The sequence below is a fragment of the Lottia gigantea genome (genome assembly GCF_000327385.1).
Source record: "Lottia gigantea unplaced genomic scaffold LOTGIsca_6, whole genome shotgun sequence".
Classification (NCBI taxonomy): Eukaryota; Metazoa; Mollusca; class Gastropoda; family Lottiidae; genus Lottia; species Lottia gigantea.
Genome location: NW_008710049.1, coordinates 1,378,888 through 1,391,196, shown reverse-complemented (window position 1 = coordinate 1,391,196; position 12,309 = coordinate 1,378,888). Strand labels below are relative to the sequence as shown.

Below are 12,309 nucleotides of genomic sequence, written 5' to 3'. Positions count from 1 at the left end.
TAAAAAAAAAACCTCCACATAGATCACAGAATGGGGGCATCAAATACAAAATCGATCAACAAAAATAGCACTTTTGATGTTGAATTGTTTCCAAATGTAGAAACAGGTACAACAAACGTCTGAATAAACAGTCTCTGTGTGCAAAACTATAACTTAATCAGAACTTGGTGGGGATGTTACATAAATAACTAAATATGATTATCACTAACTGTTTACTGAGTTATTAAATGTTTTTTTTATTGTAACACATTGTTTTTCTTCAAGAGCTCTTGGAGGGCTTTTTTCTGATCCTTCAAATCCTAAAAGAAATTCAAAGTCAAAGTATCACATTAATTTACTATCTTCAGATCTTTCTTTCCCACTATGTTTCAACACACATTCTTCTTCACATTCATTCTTCTTGTTCAAGTTCATTCACCACAGTTTCTAGTGGCAAATCAGCCAATCACATGTCACGTTTGAATCACATGTCTGTGAGCTCTCCTTCTATACGGATTATTATTGGACGAATTTCCTTGAGCTGAAAAAAATAAAAATATGAATCTATAGTGTGTTTTTCTTCAAATTTCTATGAAAGTTGATGTTGTGTTACATAATTCTTTCAGCCTTGAAAATAATGATACAGTGATCATTTTAGAGATGTTAAATTTCCTGTATTTATAAATCTGACACACATCACTGATAATGAAATTGATCTCAATGTGCTTTAAATCATTCATATATCAGAAGCCTTATGCGTCTTAAAGAATCAAAATTAAAGCAAAAAATTATCAAAATTAATCTTTTCATCAACACAACTTATTAAAGACAATATGAGTGCTTAATAATGCAGGCATGATAAAAAAAAAAAAGGCACACAGTCACAAACAATTGCAGTGAACAAAAAAAATCCAGTGCAATAAAAAATACATCAGCATCAATCAGTGCTTGAACATTGAAAACTGTTTGGTGAAATTTTACCCTAAATTTCAATAGTTCTCCCAAGATATACAAGTTGTCCCTAAAATTTCAAAATTTCAAGTAAGTGATAAACATAATTCATTTAAATTGAAAAAAAAAAAAAGACAGACGTTAGTCTACTGGTTTAATTTTTAAACTATCAAGTGACTTTAATCTAAAAGAGCCTGTACCAACAGAACCTTCATTAAATGTGGACTAGAAGCTTTTTTCATGAAAAATATGACCCCTCTCGGAATCAAGAATCAAACCCACACCCTCTAAATTAGAGAGCAATAGCCGAAGCAAAACACCCCAGCTCACATAAATAAAGCAGTGAAGATATGTAGAATGTGAAAAGCTCAAGCAATTGAAAGAACAAGCAGAACAAGAAGAATAAGGATAAGTTGCAATCCTCATTTACATAGTCTTTACTACAAAAATTTCGAGCTAAATTGGTCAAACAAGAGCCTGGAGTATAATTGACCAATAAAATTCCATGAAATCATTTAGTGTAGATTATCTTAATTTCCAAAAAATAATAGCAAAGAAAAATATCTAAAAATAAATCTGTTTTGTATGACAGAAGATAACTTACGCCAATTGTTGGTCTGTAAAATTCCATCCTCTATTGAGCCCTCCTGATCTTCAACTATATCAGGTTGTATGTGAGGATATTCACCTGATGGTTGAAGATTTTTACCTGTAATATTTAACTGACGACCTCCTGAAAAAAAATCCAAACATTTATATCATATGAATCAAAGGAATGGCTATTTTTTACTGAGATAATCATGTAACATCTCTAAGCCTCTCATCATAGGATGGAAGAACATAGTATGCGAAAACAAATTTAAATTGAAAGCAGGGCTTTCATAGTGGCCTTGAATATCAGTATATTAGTATCAAACTAGGATTCTGTAGATTAACAACAATATTCATATACTTGTCATCATTCTGTCAACTAGTCAATAATCAATACCAAATGTAAGAAATATAATTAAAAATAACACATATTACTAACCCATAAATTGGTTCTGATTTTGTGGTGTGGACGATCTTCTGAATAATGTTAAATTATCTGTCTATAAAGAGAAGAAAACATTTTATTTTCAAAATGTCTACGATGCTTGATGGTAGTACATTAACCCTTTGTTATTTATACTTTAATATTGCTAAAAAATTTTAAATTTACAATTGTCAATATTCATAATCTTTACAAAACCATATTCTAATATCACAAAAAATATTCAATATGTGTTGAAAGTCATAAATATACATTCTATTTTTTTTTTTCATAAATCTTTACTACTTACTCTCATAGCATGTGTGGTACTAGGACGTTGATCAAAGGGGAGGTAATTTCTATTATTGTAATAATTTCTACCATCTTTATTATCTACAGCACTACTAGCACGATTATAATTCTTTCGCTCCTTCTAGAAAGGATGAAAAAAATAGATTATACAGAATTGGGTGCAATGTATTGAATTTTTAAAACAAATACCTGATGATTACTTATAATTGCCTATAATCCCTGAGGCTTTATAAACATGAATTTTTGCATAAAATGCTGTCAATCGTATAAGATTTTGTTAAGGACAAAAGCACATACATTTTTAATGAAAATGGTAATATTCTGTTTCTTAAATCAAATAATTCAATCAATGAAAACACAAACCTCAACATGTAGAGGAGGGAGAGCACCATTCCGTTGATATGTTGTGGTTGTAGGGGGTGGGGAGATACTCTCACCACTGGTATATAGAGTTAATCTTCGAACATGTAACGCATCAATAGGCGTTTCTTCTTCCTGTAATATAATAATGACATTATACTAGTTAATTAGGGATCAAGATCAAGGACAAATTAGACCTTAATCATTGACAAGGAGTGAGTGTGACCTTCCATTGTGACTCTACATATTAAAGCCTTCTCCACTTAAACACCTACTTAAAACAAATACAAACCACAAACAACAATAGGCTTTTTCACTATCTTTCAAAATACACTTCATGATATCATTCTACAAAAGAAGAATGGTTACCTTATTTCTTTCTGAAGCATTAAGGGGAGGTAATCTGCTGCCTTTCCCACCGAATTTGGACAGTACACGATAAGTTGTTGTAGTTGGTCTCTGTCTAGAGTGAATACTAGATCCAGGACGGACTATTCCACTTCCATCCTCCCTGAAATACACAAACAAATACACAATACATTAAAAAATGTGTAGAGTTAGTGCAAGTGGACATAATACTGGTATATAATAATATATTAATATAAAATGTAAACAAACTACTAATATAAAATGTAAACAAACTACTGTGATTTGTGGTACACTCTCTAATGTAAGATAATGATTTAAAAGACCAACGACCATAATATTTGTGAATTATGTAAGATATAAGACATTATAAAAAAAATCATTTTGATATCTTACCTAGAATTAATAGGTATTTGAGATATTTTTAAAATACCATCAAAAGATTTCTGTGAATCAAAAGAACCCCCAGCATGAGTGTTGGCACGCTGACTTAAATATGAGTGCTGAAATGTACAATACAAGAGATAGAAAACAATGGATTAGCAGAACTTATTTACAAAACATATCTAAATAGCTGCCATTAAAATGAAAACAACCTGTGTCTATTATATCATATTACTTTAAATTTCCTTTTATAAACATAGTTTTGATACCTTGTTTAAGAATGAGTTCCTGAAAACTGCTCTATGCACCAAAATCAAAATTTGGACCTTACATGCTCAAATGAAAAATCATAGAGAACAATAAAGAAAACAAGAAATTCAACAACCTACCCTAGGGTTAAATGTAAATGAAGACTGACGATTGGCTGGTGATGGATTATTCTGATGTGGTGAAGACGGATTCACATCTAAAGTTTGCTGCATCACATCTAAAAATGATATAAGATAAAGTGTACTATACAACCATCAAAAGTGAAAGAATTTATAAACGAACATCATTAAGGTAGCTTCATTAGGATTTGGGCATTAACTCTTAATACAATATGGTTCTTAGTCACAAACAACAAGATTGCCGAGCATCACAACCTTTAAAATTGAGCCGGGTAATGCATCTTCCAAACCATCTTCAAATATTCATACAAAGCAACTTTAGTTTCCACAATGTATGCCAACAGATGATTTGCTTATACAGAAGTAGAGATAAATAGAGAAACAGAAATAATGAAATCAAAATATAACCTACCATCAAAGAATTGGGGGTAATTTTTCTGTATAACTGGCCAGGACCAAAATAAGACGTCCTTCCATAGTGTATCAAACAACCTAGTCATAACACTATTAGTTATACAGGCGTTGGGCGTTATTGGGGGATAACCAACTCTACGTCGAGACGGTAACACAGTCAATTTGGGTTCAACATTATCTTCTATTCTATAACACAGAAAAATGGCAATAGATTTAGAAAACATTTAATCAAAACAAACATGTGATCTTAAAATTTTTTGATTCAGATATTTAACTTAGCAACCCTTTTTAAGAAGTTGAAAACCAAAGTAGATTCATTATGAATTCAAAAATTCAAAATTTTCTGGCAACAAGACAACTGCTACTCTTTATTGCCACGAAGTTTGAGTTTACATATTATAGCATATCAATTTGGTTATTAAAGGGATCATTTGAAGGTTTTCTAAAGTTAACCTTTCGTGCATTGGAGACACTGATTTCAATTTTCAGTCTGACGCTTGTGGTTTTTGCATTTTCCGTTAAAAATTAAGCATTTTTTGACGTCATTATCATTATAATATCTTAAATAGCAGTTTTTGCTGTAGTGAGGTCCAAGTTGTTTGCCTGAAAATAAGTACAAATCAATGCTAACAGTGTGCCTGATTCAAATTCACTTTAGAAAATCTTGATTAATCTGAATGTTGAGTACAAACCTTTCATCATCAATGGCGAGGATTTCCTCATACACACCATCTTGAGCAAATATTTCTTCTCGTAAAAATTCGAACCCAGTATGAGTGTCATCGTCAAAATCTTTTATGGCAGTGGCATCGGTTGGAGGATGTTTAGGTAAAATTTGTCTTCCTTCAACTAGTACACTGTAAAATATCATCACAAATTATAATGGTCAAGAGCAACAAGTACTAATTATTTTGTGACCTAAATAATTTAGACTAGAAACTTACAATTTTTGGGTTTACACAACAACGCTCCCCTAATGAAAATAATTCAAATGTAGCTTTCTTTCTGCCTGTTGAAATAATATCTTTTCTAGGATGAAGGGGATCATTTAGGTGAAAAATTACAGTGACATGAATAGGTTTTTCCTATAAAAAATGGCTGGTAAATAGAATAAAATCCACAGTGCTGATCAAAATACATAAATAATATTTGAATAGATGATAGAGTAGAAGCAACAGATATTGATTTTTGATGTGTTTATACAATTTTTTTCCCCCTTAATTCTGCAAGGGTAAATTATTGATAATTCTATTGTTGTCATGGTGATGTAAATATAAACAAAGATATATGACAAGAGATATAATAGAGCTGCATCTTCTCATCAATATTTCTAGTTTAAATGTTGAGTTTATTCTTCATCTTTGAATAGATTTTTCCTGCTGTCATTAATATAATAACAATGCACATGAATATATCCAACAAATTTATCCTGAAGAATGAGTGCACTGAGGATAAATATTGAATTAGTGGTTGAATAAATATGACTGGTTTGAATTTGAAGACAGTGGTGGCATCTAGTCTTTTATTGAAGTTTTTTCATAGTTTCGGATCAACAAAAACAAATATTGTTTGTTTTCCCAACAACTTTCATGTTAAAATGTTTTAATGTTAATGATCTTTTAAGGACATACCATATTTTTCAATTAGTTCACTGAGTAATAATTATAACATTTTCACATATGTATAATAATTTGGACCGTATATTGCGGCTGAAAATCGTATTGTGATATATTGCGATACATCTCCCTGTATTGTGATACGTATTGCGATATATTGCGATACATCTCCCTGTATTGTGATACGTATTGCGATATATTGCGATACATCTCCCTGTATTGTGATACGTATTGCGATATATTGTGATACATCTCCCTGTATTGTGATACGTATTGTGATATATTGTGATACATCTCCCTGTATTATGATACGTATTGCGATATATTGCGAAAAGTCGTTCAGTTGATATTTCAGCTTTTTTTCCCAATTTGTGAGCAACTTTCATTATTTCTTTAGCTCTTAGGGAATTTGGTGGAAGCTGTATGACTTTATTATTACTAAGACAGGTGTGGATGTTTTCCTGACGCTGTTGTGATTGTTCTCTATCCCCACCACCTAATTGACTATTTGGCACATTTTCAGACGGCATTTTTGACGGATGATGTCTGTGCATATGTGTTGTTAAGTTAGTAGTGTTATTGCAGAATTTTATTTCCATTGCACATATTCTACATATAGCTGCTTCACGATGTATTATTCCATCCTCAGTTTTATTAAATCCAAAGTTCTTCCACAGATTTTCCCTTTTCGTTATTGACCAAATTCCTCCTAAATTTGACCTTTTTTCAGCGGTTTGCCATGCTGCCTAAGATAGACTAGTTTTTTATTGTCGTAAAATGTATTACTACATTATTTATTTTATTATTTTATATAATTAAAATAAAACTAATGTCATATACAGTAAATTTAGTTTAGTTTAAAATGGAAGAAAATTTAACAACGAAAACTACGCGTTTACATTTTATTTAAATCAATAACAACACCAATTTTGAAAAATATTACGACAACCACAACTAGGGTCTGGCACATGAAAAGTGAAAGTAGAGTAAAAAAATCGTCAATATCAATACACGCAGATCGGTATCGATATATTGCTTCCAGGTGTCCCGTATCGCAATACATCGATATATCGATTATTTCCGACAGTCCTACTAATAATGAGTCTAAACATTTACTAAAAGTTCAGAAAAATATCAAGTACAATAACAAAAAATTCTCTGTTAAATAGTGCTCAATACATCAATATTGTAGAGTGATATAGAAATACCACTGTTAAAATACTGCTCACTACATCAATTGTAAAGCGATATAGAAATCTAACAAGAAATTAACCTTAAGGCTATTTGCTACTTGTTCTAGGATATAAGAAAGTTCAACTTACTGTTCAGAGTCAGGTGTGTCATGTTGTCCAGGAGAAGTTTCTCGTGGTATAAGTTCAACTCCTTCATCCTTTTTACTCAGGGCCAGACAACTGGATCCTAAAGACCTGGAAAACATATTCATCATCAAATCACATTGTTAAAAAAGGTGATGTGCTCTAATCAGATTATCTTCAACAAATCTAAAATATTGCTCAATTTGACCTGCATGCCAGTACATCTTTTAAATGTTGTTAACATCTTTTTTTTTTAATGTAAATCAAGATAACTGAATTTGAACTCAATTAGGAGTTGAATTTCAAACATTTGAACTCAATAGGCACAAGAAGAGTAAGCAACCACACTGACACTCAACGCACATAATTCAGATATAGGTTTAAAAGTTTAACATCATGACATTGATTGACCAGATATGACATTTCATCATTTTTACTATCCTCTATGTCCATCAAATTATTCTTATTTAAGTTGGTTTTATCATTCCCTTCGAAAAAACAATCATTAGTTACCCATCAATTTATCTAAAGCAAATTTTGTTTGTTTTTCCAAACATATTATTTTTTGTACATCTATAAATAGTAATTATCTTTCAAGTAAGCTCAAAAGCCATAAACACGTTTCGAATCAAATTCCCTATTTTGTGCTAATTTGATCTCAGAGTTGGTCTGAAATATTATCTATGTAAAATAGACCTAACAATTATCTATAAAATAACACACACATTTCACTTTATAGTGAAAATATAACAGATCTATTTAACATCAGGGGGTCTCCAATTTACTGGTTTACAATGTAATCTAATGAAAGTGTATTGATCGATTCTATATTTTACCATCTAAAAAGCTTTGTGTCAACTTTATAAAATATATCCTTCAACTGAAATTTTATATCAAAATAGCTCATCATAAATCATTATTGAGCTTATAAAACATATTATAGAGAAATATTGTAAATTGGTAATGGTAAATACAGAAACTTTAAAACTATTGTATGGCCAATAACCAACTTCAATTTCCCCTATTTCAATTTCAATTTTAAACATGGCCATCTAATAAACTAGATACTTTTACATTTGGATCACATGTAAAGTTGTAAACCTTTCAAAGAAGGAATATAGTCCCCTTAATGTGACTAAGATTGTAGTTAATGTTGTTTCACTAATAATTAACTCAATTTTCATTCCACAGATAACAAATGAAATCTAATAATTTCAGATTATCCAATATTTTATTTATAATAGAACAAGTTTGATCTGATCTGTTCCAATCTACTGACTCTGATATTAAACAATAGTATATTCTGTATACAATTATTTCATTGATCTATTGGAAGTAAACCATTTAGTATGCAATAGAGGAACAAAAACAACAGTTATAACTATCTATCTAGTCTTGGAGATCTGTCACTTATCATTTTCTATGTTTTTGTACATGATTTAAACAATATTATATTCATATAAAGAATTTGACCATGCCTATATCATCTTTCACATAGTATCACAGTCATTTCAAACATCTATTCAATAAATACAGCATTAAGGACAACCAAATCAAGATGAAAATTCACTTTATATTGTCTTCAAAAATTGTGCTTTTTCAATGAACTTTTGGCCCACATTACCAAAAATTTCTGAATTTCTTTTAGAATATCTAGTTCCAATTAACAACTAAGAATACAAACCTGAGATGATGAAATTGTGATCTCCATTCCTGACATTCTCGTATAGTTGATGATTGAGATGATCTAGACACCTGAGATGTATTGGCTGATGAAGGAAGTGAATTCTCTCCCTCAAATAAAACTGATTTGATATTTTCAAAATGTTTTGTTACTGTATTTGAGGCTTGTTGGTCTATGTCCTGAAAAAAAAAAGATTAAAGTAATATTACCAAATATGTCACAAAGTTGATTGTTCACAAGTATTTTCTTAAAACATGTGAGAAACATTTTTGGATTAAACAAAATGGCTTTCAAATGTTTTATATCAGCTCAGACACTGAGATACCTGTTACTCAGACTTTCACATTGTGTGACCTACAGACAAGACAACTGACCTCTTTCAGCCTAGACCCCCCTACTGAAGTTTGACAAGTAAAATTTATTTTCATGTCTATACTTCCAGATAAGTTTGGAGCCTCAGACAAGTGTTATTGTTTTCATTACTATGGGTTAGCAACAAAGCATTATTGATATGCAATACTTACATCAAGTGAGTAAGATGAACCAAGACTGCTTCGTTCTGTTGAATTCCCAGTTATCCAGCCACCATGTAGTCCAGATAATCCAGGTGTAACTGTATGATCTGAGGAGGTAGGAGAAGAGCGACCACTAGAGCTACTGAAAAAATTTTAACATGGTTCAGTCACTCAAAATTTAAATTGCATGACCAATGTCTACTTCAACTCTTTTGATGCAAATATTATCAGAAAACAATAAGCAATACAGTAGAAAAAGTATAGGTCAAGTTTTTGGTTTGAATGTTTGGTCAAATTTGAGGTTTCCATTGTCATGTCAAGATTGAGGTTTCCAATGTTAGGTCAAGATTGAGGTTTCCAATGTTAGTTTCCAATGTTAGGTCAAATTTGAGGTTTCCAATGTTAGTTTCCAATGTTAGGTCAAGTTTGAGGTTTCCAATGTTAGGTCTAGTTTGAGGTTTCCAATGTTACTTTCCAATGTTAGGTCAAGTATGAAGTTTCTAATGTTAGGTCAAGTTTGAGTTTCCAATGTTAGGTCAAGTTTGAGGTATAAGTGTTAATTTCCAATGTCTGAGGTTTCCAAGGGTAGATCAAGTTTGTGGTTTTCAATGTTTGGTCAAGATTGTTATTTCCAAACTTACCTAAATGAATGGTGTAAACCTACACTCTGTAGTAAAGGTTTACAGGAAGTGACATCATCATATGTGGATTTCGTAGATTGAAAACCTTTCCTGAAATTGACAAGTAACCCAAATATAAACACAATACCAACAATTTTTAAACTTCGGCCTAATATGACTTGCTGACTTCTTTCTCAGAATGGTTGTCATTTATAACAATCTATTTTGAGAAAAATTCCCTGACCACCAACTCAAGATGGGCTGATTTGTTAACTGTACACTCAGTTCATCCATTGACAATGTAAAAGGGGTTTATTTTGTTCCTGCTTCTGCAGAAAATGGTCTTAAAATTATGCATATTCTGAAATATAAGGGTTTCTATTTTACATATTCCATTATCATGAATTAGTCCACTGCATCTAGAAGAAATCTTAAAGAGATACTCAAAACTATAGAGGTACTGTAGGATGATTACAGAAAAACATGACAATGATCAATTGCCAGTTATTATCACTATTCCTTCTTTAACACCTTAACAACATAAATACTAGCAGCAGCGAGGGAGGAACAGAATGCTTCATGTATCTTTTTACTAATGGTCATAAAGTGGTACTAAAGTGGACAAATATAGTCCAAGTCTTTCTGGAAGTTTAGGAACTACAGTAAAAACTGACGGAAACCAGAATGGTGTAAAGGTTCAAAAACCTCTCTTGAATCCCTTAAATGATATGTTTTATATATCATGGGGGGTAACAATTTCGATTTGATATTATTACTAGTAAATTTTAAGTGATTTGAATTCAATTTCATAAAATAAGAAACAAAACATAACACACAGAAAGGAAATTGACCCTTTGTATTTTATTGATAACAATTATTGATTTGTATGATAAACTGTGAAAAGTAAGAATCAGAAATAGAAATCTTATCAGTCTTGTAGACTAAAATAGAATTCTGTCTTGATTTTCAAGTCGTATATCATATTATCTGCTGGTTGTAACATAGAAGTTCAATAACCTGAACCTTTTACAGTTTAGGTTTCTGAGATGGTTTTGGTAATGACCACAAACGAATGAAATTTTCTTTGTACTCTTCAGTGGGCTAATATTTAAAGATGAATATCATAAAGTGTGTGTGATGAAGAAAGTTGTCTTCATGAAAACTAATTATAAAAACATGATATCAGTAGTCTGGATCTGGAAGCTAAAAACTGTAAAAGCTAAAATTATTACAAACCTGTCATGTATTTGAGCACTGATACAGATAATTGGAGGTAAGGTAAACCTAACAGGAACAGACAGGTGTGCTAGTGATACAGATTCCAAACCATCTTTGTAATTGTTCAAATAATCTGTCACAGATCCTGGTTCCTTCACTGAATCTAGTTCTAAATATCTTGCAACAGGCCATGAAATTGGCTGCATCAACATTTTTTCAATGAGTTCCTGTGATCAATTGAAATTGTACAACTACACTAAAGTAACATTGCAGATGCTTTTTATCAACACAACTACATCAAAATCCAGAACAAAATGTGCACTATCCTTAATGTCATCGGTTTCAAAATTTCAATTGATAGCAGTCTTTACTCTGGATTTTCCTTTTAAATAAATAAATCCATTATTGTTTCATATTCTAGATACAAACTATAACTCAAAAGAAAAAAAATATGGTCATATCAACACACGTTTGTTCCATAGAGACACAAGATAAACATTTTGCTATCTCTTATGACATTATGTCTTGAAGCAGAATTCCTATAGATCACAGTAACAAGTATTATATATGATAACTGTTATAAACATCCTCTGATCATCAGTATAACTGTCAGTTGTTTCATACTTCATAGTAAATTGTTAATTACATGTTAATTGACCTAACTTTGATCTCTTACCCATGACCATTGGCCACAACAAACTGTAACAAATAATATCACTTTAAACTTTGATCATTGATTAGTCTACTTAATTTTCAAACAAAGTAAATCCTTCCACATATATCACAATGTTATAATCCACAAAATAAATCCATAAACTGAATCATACCAAAAGTTATTGTATGAAAAAAGTTAATGCTATGCTTGATGTTTCACCACAAGCAGCAAGAATCCAAAACTGAGGTCTAAAATTCGAACTAGTTTCAGAGAGTAATATTTGCATGATGCAGAACAAGTCCTAACAGAAACATTATGTCACCTGACCGACTGACAAGGTAATTGGTTTCGTTAGGTTAGGCAGGTGTAATAGGAATATCCTACAGTGTAATTATATAATTACCGGAATTCAGGTGTAACTGCACATGGGCATCCTACTGTGCATTTAGAAATCATAATAATTATCATCAATAGAAATAACATCAATTCAAGTCTATGATTTGATCACAAATGCCCCA

At 31.2% G+C, this 12,309-nt stretch overlaps 1 protein-coding gene across 1 annotated transcript; it reads right to left on the bottom strand.

Moving 5' to 3' along the window:
- Positions 1-452: 452 nt before the first annotated feature.
- LOTGIDRAFT_229276 (hypothetical protein) lies at positions 453-11,348 on the bottom strand (the record flags this gene model as incomplete). Its single annotated transcript, XM_009063821.1, has 15 exons — positions 453-520; positions 1,535-1,663; positions 1,961-2,021; positions 2,253-2,375; positions 2,618-2,749; positions 2,984-3,125; positions 3,377-3,483; positions 3,754-3,851; positions 4,166-4,353; positions 4,860-5,024; positions 7,106-7,210; positions 8,784-8,962; positions 9,308-9,440; positions 9,940-10,029; positions 11,155-11,348. The coding sequence occupies 15 exons, from the start codon at positions 11,346-11,348 to the stop codon at positions 453-455; spliced, it is 1,914 nt and encodes a 637-aa protein (XP_009062069.1).
- Between the last annotated feature and the right edge of the window lie 961 nt (positions 11,349-12,309).